General features: G+C 37.1%; 1 protein-coding gene across 2 annotated transcripts in view; it reads right to left on the bottom strand.

Moving 5' to 3' along the window:
- SREK1IP1 (SREK1 interacting protein 1) overlaps positions 1–23,591 on the bottom strand; it is a 121,712-nt gene that overhangs the window by 97,065 nt on the left and 1,056 nt on the right. For both annotated transcript variants that reach the window (XM_070246209.1, XM_005604230.4), the window contains exon 2: positions 13,925–13,972. In XM_070246209.1, coding sequence (XP_070102310.1) covers positions 13,925–13,972 — 48 coding nt within the window. The remainder of the gene's footprint in view (positions 1–13,924; positions 13,973–23,591) is intronic.

Genomic DNA, 23,591 nt, shown 5'->3' with positions numbered 1-23,591 from the left:
ACACAGAACATTCTCAAGGATAGATCATATGTTGGGAAACAAAGCAAACTTCAGTAAATTTAAGAGGATTTAATAATATCAAGCATGTTTTCCAACCATAATGCTATGAAACTAGAAATCAACTACAAGAAAAAATCTGGGAAAGGGGCAAAGATGTGGAGATTAAAGAACATGGCACTGAACAACCAATGGATCATTGAAGAAAATAAAGGAGAAATCAAACATTATCTAGAGACAAATGAAAATGAAAACACACCATACCAACTCATTTGGGATGCAGCAAAAGTGGGCCTAAGAGGGAAATTCATTGCAATACAGGTTCACCTCAACAAACAAGAAAAATCTCAAATAAGCAATCTCAAACCACACCTAATAGAATTAGAAAAAGGAGAACAAACAAAGCCTGAAGGCAATAGGAGGAAAATAGTAAATATTAGAGCAGAAATAAATGAAATTGAAACAAAAAAGACAGTAGAAAGGATCAATGAAACAAAGAGCCGTTTCTTCAAGAAAATAAACAAAATTGACAAACCCTTAGCCAGGCTCACTAAGAAAAAAGAGAGAAGACTCAAATAAATAAAATTAGAAATGAAAGAGGAGAAATTACAAGGGATACCACAGAAATATATAAGGTTACAAGAGAATACTATGAAAAACTATATGCTAACAAACTGGACAATCTAGAAGAAATTTACAACCTCCCAAAACTTAATCAAGAAGAAGCAGAGAATCTGAATAGACCAATCACAAGTAAAGAGATTGAAACAGTAATCAAAAACCTCGTACAAAATAAAAGCCCAGGACCAGATGGCTTCTCTGGAGAATTCTACCAAACATTCAAAGAAGATTTAATATCTATCTGTCTCAAACTATTCCAAAACATTGAGGAAGATGGAGCACTTCCTAACACATTCTATAAAGCCAACATCACCCTGATACCAAAGCCAGACAAGGACAACACAAAGAAGGAAAACTACAGGCCAACATTGTTGATGAATATAGATGTAAAAATCCTCAACAAAATACTGGCAAACCAAATACAGCAATACATTAAAGAGATCATAAACCATGATCAAGTGGGATTTATACCAGGGACACAGGGATGGTTCAACATCCACAAGTCAATCAATGTGATACACCACACTAACAAAAGGAGGAACAAAAACATGATCATCGAGGGGGGGTGGAGCAAAATGGCGGGGTGAGCTGACCCGGGATTCTCTCCCCTCCAAAGTACAACAAAAGATTGGAAGAACTGAATTTCAGAGAATAAACATAATGCCAGCTCGTTAGAGACCTACAATACCAAGAAGGAGGAGATCATAAACCTAGCTTTACACCCTTGGAGGCGCTGGAACGGTAGGAGAGAACATCGCTCCCTCCCCTAGAGCCTGCGATTGCTGCGGCGCGGGTCGGGAGGGAGCGGGGGAGGGGCCACGCGACAGGGGGATCATCCAGGACTCCTGCCGCTGATTCAGTGGAGACCCGCTGATGGGGGAAAGCTTCCGTCCGCAGGGACCCCATAAATCAAGGGCCTTGGGAGACCAGAGAACAGAACTGATCTGAACCCAGATCAGTGCGTGTGAGTAACAGCCCCTCCCCCCCAGCGAAGCCAGTGGGCGCAGCCATCTTGCCCCAAGGCGAGAGCTAACATGCCGCTCTCGACCCCCATCTAGTGGCGACAGGCTGTAACTGCAACTGAATTCTACCACCATGAGAAAAAAACGCTCCTCTACCATCCAGCAATTTATAAAAGCCCCAGACCAGAAGGAAAACAATAAAAATACAGAATTAAGTCCTGAGGACTTGGAATTAGGTAAACTAAGTGATAATGAATTCAGAGCAGCTATAATCAAAAAACTCAATGAGGTAGAGAGAAAGATAGAGAAACAAGCCGAGTTCTGGAGTTACTTCACAAAAGAGATTGAAATCATAAAGAAGAATCAAACAGAATTACTTGAGATGAAAAACACAATGGACCAGATAAAACAGAATACGGATTCCCTGAAGGCCCGTGTAGACAACATAGAGGAGCAAATCAGCATAATCGAGGACAGACAGGCTGAATGGCGCCAGACAGAGGAAGAAAGAGAACTAAGAATTAAAAAAAATGAGGAAAATCTCCGAGAGATAATGGAGTCAATGAGGAGTAAGAACATAAGGATCATAGGAATTCCCGAGAATATGGAAAAGGAAAATGGAGCAGAAAGTGTGCTTAATGAAATTATTGAAGAGAACTTCCCAAATCTAGGGATCAACGGAGAAATGTATGTAGAGGAGGGTTTTAGATCTCCTAGATTTGTCAATGTAAAAAGACCTACTGCAAGGCACATAGTAGTAAAGCTGGCAAATAGGAATAATAAGGAGAGAATACTCAGGGAAGTAAGGAAAAAAAGAGAATAACCTATAAAGGAGCCCCTATCAGACTGTCAGCGGATTTCTCTGTGGAAACCTTACAAGCTAGGAGAGAATGGAGTGATATATTCAAAGCTTTAAAGGATAAAAACCTTCAGCCAAGAATACTCTATCCAGCAAGAATTTCCTTCAGATATGAAGGAGAAATTAAATCTTTTCCAGACAAACAAAAGTTAAGGGAATTTGTAACTAAAAGCCCTCCATTACAAGAAATCCTCAAGAAGGCTCTCATACTTGAAAAAAGAAAAAAGGGAGAAAGGGGACACAATCCACAGACTAGGGAGACTGATGGATAGAACCAGAACAGGATAGCAAATATTCAACTATAGCATTAGGGCAAAAATAAGGAAACTACCAAAACAAAGACGATCTTAGCACTCTAACTACAAATTAATAAGACGAGTTGGAATAAAAAATGAAAATAATTATTTAGGAGGGGAAGAGCAAAGGGTCTAAATCAGTATTGGTCGAGTAAGTAAGAGACCACCAGAGAATAGACTATATTATACACGAGATTCTAAATACAAACTTCAAGGTAGACACTAAAATAAAGTACAGAACAGAGTCACAAATCATAGATAAGGAAAAATCTAAGAAACCCAGCATAAGAAATTGCAGTATTAAATGGGTAGTCTAAAGCACACAGGAAAAGAAACACAGGAAAACAAGATAATGAGCAACAGATTGACAGCATCAAGTCCACATGCATCAATAATCACTCTCAATGTGAACGGATTGAACTCTCCAATAAAAAGACACAGAGTGGCAAAATGGATTAAAGAACAAGATCCAACAATTTGTTGCCTCCAGGAAACACACCTCAGCCCCAAGGACAAACACAGACTCAGGGTGAAGGGGTGGAGGACAATACTTCAAGCAAATAGCAAGGAAAAAAAGTCAGGTGTTGCAATTCTCATATCAGACCAAGTGGATTTCAAAATAAGACAGGTAAAGAGAGACACAGAGGGACAATATATAATGATCAAAGGGACCCTTCATCAAGAAGAAATAACGCTTATAAATATCTATGCACCCAACACAGGAGCACCAAGATTCATAAAGCAACTATTAACAGACCTAAAGGAAGATGTTAAAAACAACACAATAATAGTAGGGGACCTCAACACCCCACTCACATCAATGGACAGATCATCCAGACAGAAAATCAACAAGGAAATAGTGGAGCTAAATGAAAAACTAAAACAATTGGACTTAATAGACATATATAGATCACTCCACCCTGAAAGAGCTGAATACACATTCTTCTCAAGTGCACATGGAACATTCTCTAGGATAGACCATATGTTGGGAAACAAGGCAAGCCTCTACAAATTTAAAAAAAATTGAAATAATAACAAGCATTTTCTCAGATCATAGTGCTATAAGGCTAGAAATTAATTACAAGAAAAAAGCTGAGAAAGGCACAAAGATGTGGAGACTAAACAACACACTACTGAACAAGCAATCGATCACTGAAGAAATTAAAGAAGAAATAAAAAAATACCTGGAAACAAATGTAAATGATAGCATGCCATACCAACTCATATGGGATACAGCAAAAGCTGTATTAAGAGGAAAATTCATCGCAATACAGGCACATCTTAACAAACAAGAAAAATCCCAAATAAGCAACCTTAAAGCACACCTAACTGAACTAGATAAAAAAGAACAAATGAAGCCCAAAGTCAGCAGAAGGAGAGAAATAATAAAAATCAGAGCAGAAATAAATACTATTGAAACAAAAAAGGCAGTAGAAAGGATCAATGAGACAAAGAGCTGGTTTTTTGAGAAGATAAATAAAATTGACAAACCACTAGCCACACTTATAAAGAAAAAAAGGCAGAAAGCTCAAATAAACAAAATCAGTAATGAGCGAGGAGAAATAACAACAGACTCTGCAGAAATACAACAGATTATAAGAGAATACTACAAAAAACTATATGCCAACAGAATGGATAACCTAGAGGAAATGGATAAATTCTTGGACTCCTACAATCTCCCAAAGCTCACTCAAGAAGAGGCAGACAATTTGAACAGACCAATCACAAGGAAAGAGATTGAAACAGCAATCAAAAACATCCCAAAGAATAAAACCCCAGGACCAGATGGCTTTCCTGGGGAATTCTACCAAACTTTCAGAGAGGATTTAATACCTATCCTTTTCAAGCTATTCCAAAAAATTAGGGAAGATGGAACGCTTCCTAACACATTCTATGAGGCCAACATCACGCTGATACCAAAACCTGACAAGGACACCACGAAAAAAGAGAACTACAGGCCAGTATCACTGATGAACATAGATGCAAAAATTCTAAACAAAATTTTGGCAACCAGAATTCAGCAATTCATCAAAAGAATCATACATCAGGATCAGGTGGGATTCATACCAGGGACACAGGGATGGTTCAACATCTGCAAATCAATCAACGTGATACACCACACCAACAAACTGAGGAATAAAAACCACATGATCATCTCAATAGATGCAGAGAAGGCATTTGACAATATCCAACATCCATTTATGATAAAAACTCTGAACAAAATGGGCATAGAAGGAAACTACCTCAACATAATAAAGGCCATATGCGACAAACCCATAGCCAACATCATACTCAATGGGCAAAAACTGAACCCTATCCCCCTGAAAACAGGAACGAGACAAGGATGCCCTCTATCACCACTCTTATTTAACATAGTACTGGAGGTCCTGGCCAGAGCAATCAGGCAAGAAAAAGGAATAAAAGGAATCCAAATACGGAGAGAAGAAGTGAAACTCTCACTGTTTGCAGACGACATGATCTTATGTATAGAAAACCCCAAAGAATCCATTGGAAAACTGTTAGAAGTAATCAACAACTAGAGCAAAGTTTCAGGGTATAAAATCAATTTGCATAAATCAGTAGCATTTCTATACTCCAGTAATGAAGCAACAGAAAAAGAACTCAAGAATACAATAGCATTCACAATCGCAACAAAAAGAATAAAATACCTTGGGGTAAATTTAACTAAGGAAGTGGAGGACCTATATAATGAAAATTACAAGGCCTTTCTGAGAGAATTGGATGACGACATAAGGAGATGGAAAGACATTCCATGTACATGGATTGGAAGAATAAACATAGTTAAAATGTCCGTTCTACCTAAAGCAATCTACAGATTCAATGCCATCCCAATCAGAATCCCAATGACATTCTTTACAGAATTAGAACAAAGAATCCTAAAATTCATATGGGGCAACAAAAGACCCCGAATTTCTAAAGCAATCCTGAGAAAAAAGAACAAAACGGGAGGCATCACAATCCCTGACTTCAAAACATACTACAAAGCTACAGTAATCAAAACAGCATGGTACTGGTACAAAAACAGGTGCACAGATCAATGGAACAGAATTGAAAGCCCAGAAATAAAACCACACATCTATGGATAGCTTATCTTCCACAAAGGAGCTGAGGGCATACAATGGAGAAAAGAAAGTCTTTTCAACAAATGGTGCTGGGAAAACTGGAAAGCCACATGCAAAAGATTGAAAATTGACCATTCTTTTTCACCATTCACCAAAATAAACTCAAAATGGCTTAAAGACCTAAAGGTGAGACCTGAAACCGTAAGGCTTCTGGAAGAAAACGTAGGCAGTACACTCTTTGACATCAGTATTAAAAGGATCTTTTCGGACACCATGCCTTCTCAGAAAAGGGAAAGAATAGAAAGAATAAACAAATGGGACTTCATCAGATTAAAGAGCTTCTTCAAGGCAAATGAAAACAGGATTGAAACAAAACAACACACTAACTGGGAAAAAGTATTTGCAAGTCATATATCTGACAAAGGCTTAATATCCATAATATATAAAGAACTCTTGCAACTCAACAACAAAACATCAAACAACCCAATCAAAAAGGGGCTGGAGACATGAACAGACATTTCTCCAAAGAAGATATACTGATGGCCAATAGGCACATGAAAAGATGCTCATCATCGCTGATCATCAGGGAAATGCAAATCAAAACTACACTAAGATATCACCTTACACCCGTTAGAATGACAAAAATATCTAAAACTAATAGCAACAAATGTTGGAAAGGTTGCGGAGAAAGAGGAACCCTCATACACTGCTGGTGGGAATGCAAACTGGTGCAGCCACTATGGAAAATAGTATGGAGATTCCTCAAAAAATTAAAAATAGAACCACCATACGATCCAGCCATCCCACTACTGGGTATTTATCCAAAGAGCTTGAAGTCAGCAATCCCAAAAGTCCTATGCACCCCAATGTTTATTGCAGCACTGTTTACAATAGCCAAGACGTGGAAGCAACCTAAGTGTCCAGCAACAGACGAATGGATAAAGAAGATGTGGTACATATATACAATGGAATACTACTCAGCTGCAAAACAGAACAAAATCATCCCATTTGCAATAACATGGATGGACCTTGAGAGAATTATGTTAATTGAAATAAGCCAGCAAGAGAAAGATAATCTGTGTATGACTCCACTCATATGAGGAATTTAAAATTATGGACTAAGAACAATTTAGTGGATACCAGGGGAAAGGTGGGGTGGGGGGTGGGCACAAAGGGTGAAGTGGTGCACCTACAACATGACTGACAAACATTAATGTACAACTGAAATTTCACAAGATTGTAACCTATCAATAACTCAATAAAAAAAAAAGAAACATGATCATCTCCATAGACGCAGAGAAAGCATTCAACAAGATCCAATATCCACTTACGATAAAAACGCTGAAAAAAATGGGTATAGGAGGAAAGTATCTCAACATAATAAAGGCCATATATGACAAACCCACAGCCAACAGCATACTCAATGGGGAAAAACTGAAAGCCATCCTTCTGAGAACAGGAATAAGACAAGGGTGCCCACTCTCACAGTGAAACTCTTGCTATTTGCAGACATAATTTTATACATAGAAAACCCTAAAATATCTATCAGAAAGCTACTAGAAATAATCAACAATTACAGCAAAGTTGCAGGGTACAAAACCAACTTACATGAATCAGTTGCATTTCTATACTCTAACAATGAACTAACAGAAAGAGAACTCAAGAACACAATCCTATTCACAATCAAAACAAGAAGAATAAAACATCTTGGAATAAATTTAACCAAGGAAGTGAAAGACCTATACAATGAAAACTACAAGACTTTCCTGAAAGAAATTGATGACGACATAAAGAGATTGAAAGACATTCAATGCACATGGATTGGGAGAACAAACATAGTTAAAATGTGCATACTACCTAAAGCAATCTACAGATTCAATGCAATCCCAATCAGAATCCCAATGACACTCTTCATGGAAATAGAAGAAAGAATCCTAAAATTCATATGGGGCAATGAAAGACTCCAAATTGCTAAAGCAATCCTGAAAAAAGAACAAAGCTGGCAGCATCACAATCCCTGACTTCAAAATATACTACAAAGCTATAGTAATCAAAAAAGCATGGTGCTGGTACAAAAACAGGCACACAGATACATGGAATAGATTTGAAAGCCCAGAAATAAAAACACACATCTATGGACAGCTAATCTCCAACAAAGGAGCTGAGAACATACAATGGAGAAAGGAAAGTCTCTTCAAATGGTGCTGGGAAAACTGGACAACCACATGTAAAAGAATGAAAGTAGACATTCTCATGCCATTCACAAAAATAAATTCAAAGTGGATCAAAGACTTGAAGGTAAGACCTGAAACCATAAGACTTCTCGAAGAAAATATAGGCAGTACACTCTTTGACATGGGTCTTATAAGGATCTTTTTGGATACCACGTTTTCTCGGACAAGGGAAACAATAGAAAGAATAAACAAGTGGGACTTTATCAGTCTAAAGAGCTTCTACAAGACAAGGGCAAACAATATTGAAATGAAAACACAACCCATCAACTGGGAAAAAATATTTGCAAATCACATATCTGACAAAGGGTTAATTGCTGTAATATATAAAGAACTCTCACAACTCAACAAGAAAAAAACAAAGAACCTGATCAAAACATAGGCAAGGGATATGAACAGACATTTCTCCAAAGAAGATATACAGATAGCCAATAGGCACATGAAAAGATGCTCCTCATCACTCATCATCAGGGAAATGCAAATCAAAACCACACTAAGATATCACCTTACACCCGTTAGAAGGACTAAAATAACCAAAAAAAATAATAATAATAACAAATGTTAGAGAGGTCGTGGAGAACAAGGAACCCTCATACACTGCTGGTAGGAATGCAAACTGGTGCAGCCACTATGGAAAACAGCATGGAGATTTCTCAAAAAATTAAAAATAGAAATACCATATAACCCAGCCATTGCACTCCTGGGTATCTATCCAAAGAACTTGAATTCAGCAATTCAAAGAGACTTATGCACTCCTATGTTCATTGCAGCATTATTCACAATAGCCAAGACATGGAAGCAACCCAAGTGCCCATTGACTGATGACTGGATAAAGAAGATATGGTGTATATATATATATACAATGGAATACTACTCAGCCATAAAAAATGACAAAATCGTCTCATTCGCAACAACATGGATGGACCTCGAGGGTATGATGTTAAGCAAAATGAGCCAGATAGAGAAAGACAAACTCTGTATGATTCCACTCATATGTGGAAGATAAACAAACACATGGACAAAGAGAACAGATTAGTGGTTACCAGGGGGGTACAGGGGTGGGGGTGGGCACAAAGGATGAAGGGGCACACCTATGAGATGACTGACAAATAACAACGTACAAGTGAAATTTCACACTGTTGTAAACTATCATAATCCCCCCCAAAAAAAACCCCACAATGAGCTATCACTGTACTTCTACTCTGATGGCTACAATCAAAAAAAGAAAAAAAGGAAAATAAGTGTTGGTGAGGTTGTGGAGAAACTGGCACTCTTGTAAATTTCTAGTGGGGATGTATAATGATGCAGCTGCTGTGGGAAACAGTTTGGCAGCGCCTCAGGAAGCTGGACACAGATGACCTAGCATTCCACTACCAGGTATACCCAAAAGAATTCAAAACAGGGACTCAAACAGAAACTTGTACATCAATGTTCACTGCTGCATTATTCACAATAGCCAAAAGGTGGAAACAACCCAAGTGCCTATCAACACATGAATGGATAAACAAAATGTGGTACATCCATACAATGAAATTTATTGTCATAAAAAGGAATGAAGTTATGATATGTGCTACAACATGGATAAACTTTGAAAACATTATGCTAAGGGAAATAAGTCAGACATAAAAGGAGAAATACTGTATGATTGCACTTATATGAAATATCTAGAATGATCAAATTCAAAGAGACAGAAAGTATATTAGAAGTTGTGAGGGCCCCGGGGAAGGGAAGAGTGGAGAGTTAGTGCTTAATGGTTACAGGGTTTCTGTTTGGGGTTATGAAAAAGTTTTGGAATAGATACTGATGATGGGGTTACAACATTGTGAATATAATTAATGCCATTGAATTGTATACTTTAAAAATTGGTTAAAATGGGAAATTTTATGTTTATATAAATACATATATATATATGTATATATATATACCTCATCAAAATTTTAAAAAATGGGGAAAAAAACAACCATATCACAGTGTACCAGATTTCAATTTCCAGTTTTCCCACAATGTAGCCGCCCCTGACGCAGGAAGGGTTAATAATCACTGGAAAAGGCTTGCCAACAAACTGTGACTCAGAGGTGAGAAGGCCAGTTAGTCAATGACGGGTAAGACCTCCAGGGGGAGGCAACCTAAGCCAGGCACGGTCGCCTGGGGGCACAGATGGAGACACGATATGGGGAGCAGGAGGGGCCATTGCCTAGGAGGCCTTGCATGCTCCGAGATAAAAATATACGAGCACAGCGAAAACATGATAATATCAAAACAGAGGCCGAGGGAGGGCTCCTTGAGAAATCACTAAGAATTCTTGGCATTCACTGATTTCTTTGTCCAGAACACCTGTGTATGTTTAACAGCTGTAAGCTATGTATTATTGAAACGCTGGTTATAATAAACTCAGAGTGGCCATCAGGCCTCTCTGCATCTATCCTGATGTGTACATTGGATTGCAACACTGACACACTTAATAACAGAGTAATCCTTCTGAGCCTATTTTCTGATTTGTAACAATAACAATAATCAATAATAACAATTACTGAGGAATTACTGTGGCAAACCATTGATCCAAGCCCTTGCATTAACTAATTTAATCTTTACAATGACACTATAGAACTAGATACTGTAATTATCTCATTTTACAGACAGGAAATCGAAGCACAGAGTGGTCAAGCAACTTGCCTAGTAAGTGCCAGTTGAGTTTTGTACCTAGGCAATCTGGTGCTGGAGCCATTGGTTTTGAATGCTAATAAATACTAAGATCATGAAACCTACTTCATAGGGTTGTTTTAAGAATGAATCATATCTTTAAAGTGCTTAGTACAGACCCTAGCACCAAGTAGATATTCAGTACATGGTACCAGGCATTGGCAAAAAGACTATAAAAGATAGGGGAAAAAAATCTAAAGCAATGATAAAAGGTACCTCTTTCTCAAAGGGGGTACCATTGGCATTTTGGGCCAGATGACTCTTCATTGTCCAATGGGTCCTACACCCTGCAGATGTTTATAATCCCTGAACACCATATACTAAATGTCATACTGCTCTCCCCCACCCTGTTAGGGACAACTAAAAAAAAAACTCCACAGATTTCCAAGGAGGCACTATCACCTCTAGTTGAGAACTAATGATAGAAGGATTCTGCACTCAGATTTCTTTACAGGTATCTTAACTGCTTGCTCATCTTTGAAGAAAAAACTATAAAAGCAGAAAATGCATTTCAGATATAATTTGCACTCAAAAGACTACTGTAATACCAATTAGCAGACCCACCAGCAAAGAAAAGGTCATGACTGTGTATCAAGAGATTAGCATTTTAAGTTAAATAAAACGTGAGAGGTATTTAGGTATGTTTTTATCTCCTGCTGCTGTGATCAAATGCTCAACTACTGAGTCTACTGCACTAAACTTCTTTTAGGCATATTTTCTGAAAACTATCATAATTATTTGAGACATTTATTCCATGGACAAAGGCTTAGTGTCCTGGCAGCTTTTAAATATTCAGAAGTTGTCAACTTCAAAAAAATTCAAATAAAAACTCATTACAGAAATAACCATTCTTCTAATTTTGCTGAGGAAATTCTGCCATGAAAAAGTGAGATTTGGGGCTGGCCCAGAGGCTCAGTGGTTAAGTTCACGCGCTCTGCTTCAGCGGCCCAAAGTTCACTGGTTCGGATCCTGGGTGCAGACCTATGCACTGCTTATCAATAGAGGAAGATGGGTATAGATGTTAGCACAGGGCTAATCTTCCCCAAAAAAGAAAAAAAAAGTCAGATTAAAAAAGAAAGTGAGATCCCTGTTATTTAGTAACACATTCATCCTTAACTTGAAACTTTTCTCTTTTTTTTTGAGGAAGATTAGCCCTGAGCTAACATCTGCCACCAATCCTCCTCTTTTTGCTGAGCAAGACTGGCCCTGAGCTAACTCTGTGCCCATCTTCCTCTACTTTATATGTGGGATGCCTGCCACAGCATGGCTCGCCAAGCGGTGCCATGTCTGCACCAGAGATCTGAACCTGCAAATCGCAGGCCACCGAAGCAGAATGTGCGAACTTAACTGCTGTGCCACCGGGATGGCCCCAACGTGAAACTTTTTAAACAATATAACTTTTTATAACAATATTAACTTTTTAAAACAATATAACCACTATTGAAACATACTGACAACAAAATATTTTTTAATCAAGTATTACATTTTTTTAAATTGTACAATCTAAACCACTATTTTTACAATAGAAAACAATACTCTTGTAACTGACATGAATATCCACATTTTTAGGCATCGAAAACATTTCAGAAGGTTTGGTTGACCTCTCTTACTCCTGCAAGCAATACAAAGATTCTGGCATCCAAATAACAGATAACTTTTAAAACATACTTTCTACCAGAAAGACGTGTAACTCAAGAAAACTTTCATTTCTAACAACTATAAGATGTAAATTTAACCCAGAAGGGAAATATTACTAAATTTTTCCACAGGTGACAAATTAGAAATTCTTTAATAACTTTTCACTAAAAGCAAAGATCTGAATAATAAAACAGAAGGAACTAAACTTGAAAAGACCGTCAAAATTGTTTGCTTACTTGACTTCTCTAAAAAAATTCTGATTATGACAGATGCTTCTGTTATTGTCTAAAATAAAATAGCAATGAGGAGACAGACCAACAAATACTCTATTTCCAAAAGATGAGTTTAATTGCTTTCCTGCAAGTCTTAAGTTAAAAGAACTCCAAGCAGATAAACTGGTATTAGTAGACAGACTGGAAAATCCATTCTAGATTTTGAAGTAAATATAGCATATATAGTAGGTTCTTACGTCTTGAATAAAAAAATGAAACATGGAAATTAGCAAGGACTGAAAGAAAGTAAACACAGGGAAAAAATATAAACAAATTAAAAAAAATAGAAAAGACTTCAGTGCACTCATTTCTTACATGCAAGCACAGTCTTCAGGAGTTTTCATTTATATGAAGAATAAGTATACTAATACCCCCACTTCTGCTAATTGAGCAGGCTGCCCTTGAGCCAGGTTTCAGCCTTTGTGTGGAGGCACGTGACTTGGTTCTTCCAGCATGCTTTTATTCTGAGCCCCTCTCATGGAGATTTATGGCTGAATGTTCTCTTATACGCGTTGTTGCATAAAAATCCTTTTTTTAAAAAAAAATCACCTTTATTTTGTTAAAAAATAACTCTTCTATGAATTGGAATATTAACAATAATCCAGGCTCATTTGCACGGTCTCCAAACAATTTAGAAAACAGCGAATGTTACTGCTATAGCTGTCATCAAAGCTTTAGGAATTGTTACATTTAACTAGAGAAATGACATTTGTTTATAGCACATAATTACAAATTTAGAGTATATAATTGCACATGCTAAAGTTTACTTTTTCATTCCATTCCACTAATCATAATGATGATTAATGATTGTTTAAATCAAGTTTTTGCCAATGAGTAGAAACTCTGGGACCAATTTCACCCTTATAAAGAGTAAATTCAATAAACGGGAAAACCCATCATAAATAGTTTCCATTGCTTTCCCCTCTTCACATAGTATCTAAAACGATAAGGAGTAAAAGAATAAGTATTTATGTACTTTTTTTTTGAATATACTTTCTCCAGATTCCTGAGTCTACTACTCCACTTACACTTCATGACATCATTGCTAGCCACCAGATTTATAGCCACCTGTCACTGAGTCTACAGCAGGGAAGAAAAGTGAACATTTAGTGCTGACAGAGGAATTTTTTGAATCATCTGCAAACCTGAGCTAAATAACAGGACTAAAGGACTATGCCCAGGGCCTTGAAATCAGGATGCTAAGTCATACTGCCCAAAGAGGCAATGATTCACTGTACAAATGTTTATTTTTTTAATGTACTTACGGTAGCCACATTTTTTACAGCCTGCTCGGACGCTGTCCTTGTTGCAACCTGAAATACAATGGAATAACATTTTAGGAGACATATAAACAGTAAAAACATAAAAAATTTCATCACATGATAAAGCTAAGAAAATCACTTGTAGAATTTTTTCTTAAAAAAGAATTCATCCCTGACCCAGCTTAGTAACACTACTAATGATTATTACTAGAAATCATTGGCAAAGCCAGTTTGTTCAAATTATTTCCTTTGACAAACACTTCAAGAACATAGTTTTCTCTAATTCAGCAGAAATGCAACATTACAGTCAGGAGCTTAAACATTCCAGGAATTCTATAACACTGAAGAAGAAATTCCAGGGTACTTCAGCCTACTACTCAAATGTAAAGTAGTTAATTTACGAGATAGATAAGTGAACATTCAGGTTAACAAATGTTTTCCTGCTTTCCCTTAGAAGAAAAAAAAATTCTGACTTCTTAAAGGAATTTGTGAAATTCCAGAAAAACACTTTAATTGCTAGGTATTATAAGAAACATCTCAATTTAGCATTCAAATTTTGACAAGAGAAAACAAACTAGTGACACATTCAGTCTGATCAATGTTTAGAGATATTTACAGTATCTCTGTGTAATTATTGGTATATGCAGGTAATCTTGAAGATAAAAATAACAGATGAAATAAATTAAAACTGATTTTTTTACAGTGAAAAATATATATAACATACAAGTTACCATCTTAACCATTTTTAAGTGTACAATTTAGTGGCATTAAATACATTCACAATGTTGTACAACCATCATCATTACTTATTTCCAAAACTTCTTCATCATTCTAAACAGTAATTGTACCCATTAAACAATAACTACCCATTGCTGCTTCCCTCTAGCCCCTAGTAATCTCTATTCTACTTTTTGTCTCTATGAATTTACCTATTCTAGGTATCTCATAAAAGCGGAATCATACAATATTTGTTCTTTTGTATCTGGTTTATTTTACTTGGCATAATGTTTTCAAGGTTCATCCATATTGTAGCACATGTCAGAATGTCATTCCTTTTCATGGCTGAATAATATTCCATCATATGTATACACACTTGAATCTGATTTTAACCTCCAATAAGGGTTCTCATCAACCAATCAGAGGGCCCGTACAGTATCATAGTATTTCCTTAATAAAGGACATCTGACTCCTAAAGCCCTCAAATAGAGCTATCATCCCAATTTAATAATAAATTAAAGTACATAGTGCAAAAATACAACAGTGCTAATTTAAAAAGAAAGATCATTTCAAGCCATTTCTTTAATCTTAAGAAGTCAAAACATTAGTCATTTTTTCTCTAATCCCAATTTTGCTTTAAAATATACATTATTGAATTGTTCTAATAAAAATATGGTCAGTTCTGCTGTAATACTTGTTTTAAAACATAAATTTGTTCCAATGCAATTGATGTAAGAGGGAACAATGTGAGCATAACGTGACTTTTGTCCATGAAACACACTAGGAGAATGCAGAAAACTGCATCCAGTCGCTCTGAGTCTCATAGGAATATATAAAACACACACAGGGACACACCTCAAAATATTTCTAGCAACCTCAGTTCACCATGTATGCTGTGAGTGGCGCCCATCCACACCTAGTGGTACAACCTTCCATCTGATTTCTTATTATTACCTTCCCACCATTACTTCAGAACAATTCACAAGCTGCAATTCTTCTGAACTCCACTTCCACAGCAAATTGCAGGTCTTTTAAAAGGTATGGTGCCACATTTTTTGTAGTACTTATGTACCTTTTATCTACTTAACATGTGCGAAACTCTGCTGTTTTTATTAGGTTCCTATCATTTTTTATTTATCACTGATGAAGCTTGTTTTCTTTTCTTTTCTTTTTTTGGTGAGGAAGATTGGCTCTGAGCTAAGATCCATTGCCAATCTTCCTCTTTTTGCTTCAGGTAGATTGTCCCTGAGCTAACATCTGTGCCAGCCTTCCTCTATTTTGTGTGTGGGATGCCACCACAGCAGGGCTTGATGAGCAGTGTGGGGGTCCAGGCCAAGGATCTGAACCAGTGAACCCTGGGCCGCCGAAGTGGAGCATGCAAGCTTAACTGGGCCAGCCCCACTGATGAAGTTTTGAGTGTTGTTCCCCAATCTCATTTTTTCTCATAAACTTTGTGGTTTTTATTGCATAGTGTAGGAGTACATATGCTGCACTGTAGCAGGACTGTGAAATAAAATTGGATTAATAATAAAATCTGAGGCTCTTTCATTATGAAATAACTGCATGTTGAAAAAAGCTCAGAGAATTCGGGTCAACGTTAAGTATGTCTCCATAGAAACGTAGATGCTGAATAACACTGAACAAAACTGTACTAAATGCACTATTACCAATCCTACAACAAACTAAAAATGTTGTAACAGACAGATCTGAAATGATTTCATGTCATTATGTATTAGAAATGAACTCATTCGGGGCCAGCCCCATGGCTGAGTGGTTAAGTTCCTGCGCTCTGCTTGGGTGGCCCAGGGTTCGTCGGTTCATATCCTTCTCTTCAGGCAATGCTCTGGCAGCATCCCACATACAGAATAACTTACAACTAGAAATATACAACTATGTACTGGGGCTTTGGGGAGGGAAAAAATTGGCAACAGATGTTAGCTCAGGGCCAATCTTAAAAAAATAAATAAACGAAATGAATTCACTTATGACTAAAGACATCAATAAAACCCATCATTCATGTATCTCGTATTTTTAGAATGAACAAAATATGAAACTTTTTCAGAGGTCATCTTCTTTAACAAAGTTGGAACTTTTACATGAAAGGGAAATATAACAAGAACTCTAAATAAAGTAACTCCATATCAGCTATTTCCTCACCAGCCTTTGGTCAAGTTAAGATTTCCAGCTTCATTTGTCTCTAATTTTCATGACTGTCTGCCCACCTGAATGCTTCTACCTGGGACTTTGAATGTGACGCAACTGACATCATAAATCTGAGATAAGCGACACCATGAAGTGGGGGTAGTTAATTCATTCTGCTGTCAGGGTCCAGCTTCTGGCGGCAGTGATGCCACTGGCAGAAGCAGCCCCAACCAGGTCTGGGCCTGTGCAGGATCTTGGGTATGGATTCCCCTGGTCTTGCCTATTTTCTGAGACTTATTATCTAGCCTTTGCTTAGACTTTGTGAGTTCCCTCATATCTTTCTTTTTCTGCTTAAATTAACTAATCCGTTTCTGTTGTTTGGAACAAGAACTCTGCTGATACAATGGTACTTGCAATTCAAGTCAAACTGAATAGCAAGGCTATATTGTCAGGCCCTTACTTTGATGAGAAGTTATTGATTTCCCCATCTTAGGTTCCCACACTGTTCTCTGTTCCACTTCTCCTTAAACTTTGCTAAGGCTGTTCAGAGTAATAATGGAGCCTGCCTCCTTCAAAATGTTCCATTATAATTATGACCTATAATCCAAAAGCCATTAAATAAAAACTCACAAGTTTGACTACATTAAAAAATCTGAATGGCAAAGACCACCAAAAGTAAACTCAAAAGACATATGAAAACTTGGGAAAAAATATTTGCAATTCATAGCACCAACAAAGGGCAATTATTCCTACTGTATAAACTGCAGCAAATCATTTGGAAAAAGACAAAGAACCAATAGTAAAAAAAAGGCAAAAGAGTTGAACAGAAAGTTCACAGAAAATAAAATAAAAACAACTTTGAAACATATGGAGAGATGCTCAGCCATATTCATAATAAGTGAAATGTACACTAAAATCTGTACTGGGATTCCATTTTCACTTATCAGAACAATAAAGACTGAAAAGGTTAAAGAGGGTGTGGGGGACATTCTCCCATACATTGCTAGTGGGAGTGTAAATCAGAACCATCTCTATGGAAAGCAAGCTGACAAACTATGAGAATTATAAATGTACATACTCCTTCAACCCAGCACTTCCATATCTGGCAATTAATCCTCTCAATTTACTTGCACAAATGCATACTAATTTATGTACAAAGTTATTCACTGTAGCTTTGTTTGTAATAGTAAAAGAGTAGAAATAATTTAGATATAAATAAATTATGGTATGAAAGAATGAGGATGGTCTTAATGATATGTGATAATCTCTAAGACATATTATAAAGAGAAAAAAGCAAGGTGTAGAACAGTGCTTACGGTATGTTGCCATTTGTACAAAGCAAAGGAGATTTTATCTATACAATACAGCTTATATTTAGATTTTATTGATTGATAGGGATATGAAAGAAATATCTCTATAAGGATACAAATTGGTTACCTAAAGAAAGGAGAACTGAGTCGGGGGGAGAAAAGGCGAGAGACAGGTCACTATACACATTCGGTACCATTATAATTTGAAATCTGAATGGGTTAGCATCTCAAAAATCAAATTAAAAAACCTCCCTCCAACAAACGAAACCCCAACACTAAGAAGAGTTTCTGTCATGCAAGCATTGTTTGACAAAAGGCAATGATTGCACTTGTAAATTTTTCAGGGAGCCTCCACTGCATATTCTCAATAAAATTTTATTAACTGATGGATTTAGGAATAAATTTTAGAGATCTTCATTTTAGAGTTTCTTAAACATTAATAAGGGCTTATTCTGAATCTAGAATTCTGTTGAGCAACTTGAGTGGTAGTGAAGGGCACAGGCAATTAGGCTGCTCCTTCACCTCCCAGTAACTTAGAGCAGAGAATGCCAGTTTCTCCGGATTGCAGACCATGCCAGGTAATTGTGTATACAACTCAGTGCTTAGCATGGGGTAGAGTTGCTAGGAGGTCCTTGACAATTATTTGTTGCTTTGAGGTTATAAACTTAAGAAAATATTTCTGCAGTTGGGATCAGCAACTTCTGTAGCTCCCAGTTGCTAGCTGTGAAACTAGATAGTGTCTGCAGTGTCACTGGCCCATCTGAGGCATGACAGGCACTAGAAGAAAAGGAATAAAAGTAAGAAGGATAATAGAAATCAAAATAATGGTTGCTGGGCAAAGAAAGCGGGAAATGACAGAGGGGTGATGGAAATATTCAAAATCATGATCCTAATGACAGGTGGAGATATATATATATAAAATTCTTCGAGCTGTACCTTTGTGATTTGTACATTTTATTTTAATGTATGTAAATTAAACCTTAGTAAAGTAGTTCACACACAAGGAAAAAAAAAAGTAAAGTCAGGCAAAGAAGGAAGAGAAAAGAGAAAGGTTAGAGAAGACCAGAAAGCAGCAACAAAAATAAAAAGAATGAGAAAATGTGAGAAAGGGATGGAGTGTCCCCGACAGTTGCCTCAGGTTGTTCAGTGGCCCCCAGCAAGCCATCATATTGACCTCAATTTATTTTCTTGAAATTTCATATCACCTATGTTTCCAAAGTCAACAATTTAGTCACTGGGAACTTTAATAGACATGCTTGTATCTTAATATTTCCCTCTTACTATTTTAGATTTTGAGTAAGTAAAGTTTTCTTTATATTAAAATATTTTCTATAATCATTTGAATTTAAAAGCAAACAACTTAAGTAACAAAGTTCTCTTTCTGTTAAGTAATTAGCAGTTGCAATCACCTCTGTCCATTCTTTTTATTTTTTAACTTGATTTGATTCAATTAGATTAGATTAGATTCCTTTTCTGTTTTATAACAATTTAAGTTTTTACATTTGGTTACTCCACTATAGGTCTAGTTATCGTAATTTGGGGATCCTTAAAGATAACTTCAATTTCTTCCGCTTTTAAAACTCAAACTGTGGCTAGATTTCATACCACATAGGTGCTAGTATCTATACAATATGTATGTGTTCTGCTAAAGTTGAATGCAAAGTAATACTCCAAGTATTTAAACTTTTCTACTGCTTTATATTAAGAATTTACAGATATAATCCTTTTTTAGGGATCCTCAGATAATTGTACTGATGGCAAAGTAGAAAGAACAGCAGAAATTATTCTTTGTGAATTACAAAAAAAAAAAAAAAAAAATAGGTTAACTGAGTTCCTTGATGCAAATATTTTGACAGAGCAGCTGTCCTCACCTTCAGTTAAAAATGCCTTCATAATCATTTGATGCTCAAAAGGAGAGACAAAAGTAAACCAAAGAGTGGTTTATCTTAAACTACTGACATAAAAGAGCTAATATTTAATAAATGTATAAAATGCTTTTGTCCACTTGCCTCATAAAATACAAATAACCTGTGAAGAAAAAAAGCTATAGGTATTACCAGTTTAAAATAGAAGAGACACGCAGAAGTTTAACTTATTATCTAATAAACAGAATCAAGATGGCTATCTAGTTTAGTCTGTTTACTTTAGTACCAGATTTTGCTCAGCAGCAATTCTAGTGATCACCCAAATAAATATTATTTACCGATTATGGGCACAACTCTGAAATGGATGTTAGAGAAGCCACAAAGACAAATAAAGCGAAGTTCCTACACTAAAGGAAACTACAATATACTAGGTTATCATGGGTAATGCACCCACAGCTGTGAACACACTAGAAAAGACACATGACTCTACTAACAAGCAGGAAGAACTGGCAGGCTGAGGGATCAGGGAAGCTTCCCATAGGCAGACACAGACAGTGGAGGAGGGACAGTGACAGCAAAAGCATGTAGTTAGAAAAAGCCCATGAGAGGTTCTGGGCGCAGTTGGCCAATTCAGAAGATGGTAGAATGCATGAGAAAAGTGGTGGGAGGAAAGGGTAGCAAGAGCAATGTGGCCGTGCTTAGGACTGCGCACTTCATTCTTGCAGTGATGCGGAGCTTTGCATTACAGCAGGTTAGAAGTGAAAGAAAGCTTAGTCATCAGCTCCTTCACTACAGAGACAAGGAAACTAGGTCTCAGAAAGGTTAAGTTGCTTGAAGAGAAATACAAAATTCACAGATATGGGTCAAGAACTAAGTTCCCACCTCCCAGGAATGACAGGGTCAGAAATACGATTCAGGAAAATTATTTCAGGAGCAATGTGCACCACAGACTAGAGAGAAAACAAATTACCTATAGTGTAGTCTAGGAGTGAAAAGAAATTGGATGTAATGTAATTTAGAATTCTTCTATTACTAAGATGCTATTATAATGTGTTTTAAGAATTTGACTCACTTTGATATGCTGGATGTAATGTTAATTTGGCTATATAAAATTCCCTATCTTAGCTATATAGATTTCACTGAAGGAGAGAAAAACAAATAGAGTTGTTGTGCAACCACATCAGTAATTTACATTGCCACTTGTGCCAGGTCAACTCTTCACGGGCAATGCTGAATCATTAACAGGAATGTCAGAACTAATTTCAACAACTGTGAATGAGAAAGGCAGTATCAAAAAGAAAGTAAACTTCACTGAAACCTATGTTTAAACAGTATTTCTTCAATAACAACTAAGAGTCCCTGATTTCCCTAAGAGAGTGCACATTTCATTATGTTACCGACATAAAAGTGGAAGCTGACAAACAATGCTGCAGAAAAGCAGCTCTAGTCGGTAACCATAAAATAGACAAGGCTGATTTTTGTTTGTGGAAAGCAGCCTTATTTCTTTTAGTCACTCCCTGTAATAATCACCAGCAGGACCACCCAAGAAATGCCATGCTGAATCCATATGAGCATTAGACCTAAAAATAAAAGAGCATAACATAATACTTGTGCTTTTTGATAGTTATTTCAAAATGTTTCTGATGGAGCCCTATTTTCCTTTAACACACTGCCTGGATCGATCATCCAAGAAATTATCTTGACATTTTCTATATCTATATTTTCTAATGGCACTTGCATTGTACTTTTACAGTGCTGTCACATCTATTATCTCAACTTTTTCTGGGTTTAAACAGTTTATCTATGTCTTGCCATCTACCTTAATGGCACAATTTAAGATTATTACACTTTGAAGCATTATTTTGAGTTGAAAGAAGGTTACCATAACTATAACACTGGTCTAAGTTTAAGGGAATTTCAATAAGGTCTTTAAAAAAATCACTTTTATCCTTTTTCTTAAGCAGCACATTCTCATTAGTAGACAAAGTCTTAGGAGGGCACAGACTGTGACACTGTGTCCCCTAGAGTGCCTATACCACGGAGGTGTTCAAAATGCTCAAGTAATGAAACCAACAGTGACAGCAGGCCAACTTGGATGCAGCTGTGTGATGCAAAGATCACCAGGGCTGATGCGGCCTATCGGGATGCCTAGGCAATCCACTGTGCAGGCTGGCCTTTCTCTACTGGCCGTTTCCATGTTGATTTTCTCCAGGCTTCAGCCACAGACCTTCTCTTCACACTCTACACACTCTACCAAAGGACTCCACTCCCACAGCCTTAACTCCTATTACATGTGTGGATAACACCAAATTGTCCACTTTGGCTTCTTTCCTAAACTACAAATTTTATCTCTTACTGTCTATTAGATTTTTCCATTTCTATGTCTGACTATCCCTCAACACAAGCCCCAACTAAAGTCACCATCATCCCCCTAAAAGCTGCTCCTTCTCAGATGTTACCTATATGAGTAAATAGCCCTACCCAATTGCCTAACAATGTAACCCAGGTAATATCTTGTTTCCTCTAGTATCCACCCACATTGACTCAATCACAGATTCCTAGTGATTCTATCACCAAAAATATATCTCCAATCCATCTGCTTCTCCTTTCTTCCTGAGACTGTACCTGGGGTATCACCGTAACTTACCAGAATTACTCCTAACTGGTGACTTTGCATCCAAACTACCTCCCCTCCAATCTACTGTGCAGCCAGAATGATCTTCCCAAAATGTGAATCTGTTTAAAATCCCTTAAATGACTTCCCATGGTCCTTAGGAAAATGACCAAACTCTTTGTCATGGCTTACAAGGTCCTTTAAGAGCTGGAAATTACCTTGTAAATTAGACTACAACAGGGCAAAATGGATAAGCACGTGGGCTCTAGAGGAGCCAGACCCACCTGTCACTTATTGGCTGTCTCAATAGGCAAGTTACTTGCTTTTTCTGACCCACAGTATCCTCATCTGTATGATGGAAATATTAATACCTATCTCACAGTGTGGGTGTGCATATTAAACAAAACAAAATACAATGCTCGATACAGTGTCTGACACATCTGACACATAGTAAATGCTTTAATAAATACTAGCTACTGTTAGTCTCTCTCTAGTTAATTTCTCATTTCTCTCCCATTTGTATTCTGAGTTCCATCCATAGGAACATCTTTCATTTCCTCTTCTCACACATTTCCTCTTCCTTTAGGTATCCAGTTCCTCTGGCTGCAACTTCCCCTCTCAACCCTCCCACCCCCCCTTGCAATTCTTCAAGTCTCCTCCTATAATGTCACATCCTCTGGAAAGTTCTTCTGGTTCCTCCTTGTCTCCTGTTAGACGCCCTTACTACCTGCTCCTGAAAGCTTTGTGTTTTCCCTGCTATACACTTGTCTGACTTTCTGGTACTTTCTCCTTACAGCGAAATTGTAAATTCTCTGTGAAGAGCAACTGGTTTGCTCACCACTGTATCCCCAACGCCTAGCACAGTGCCTAGCACACAGTAGGCACTTAATACAGATTGTTAGGGTATGAATGAGTGTATCTTTCCTCTCTCACAATCCCCCCTGTGCTCCTCCCCAAACTGTAGTTGGCAGAAAAGTACAACCCTCTCATAACAGCTATCTGTAAAATAGGGTTCAAAAAAG

Source organism: Equus caballus, chromosome 21 (genome assembly GCF_041296265.1).
Source record: "Equus caballus isolate H_3958 breed thoroughbred chromosome 21, TB-T2T, whole genome shotgun sequence".
NCBI lineage: Eukaryota > Metazoa > Chordata > Mammalia > Perissodactyla > Equidae > Equus > Equus caballus.
Note: the sequence above shows the minus strand (reverse complement) of the source record. Positions and strands in the feature narration are given on the sequence as shown.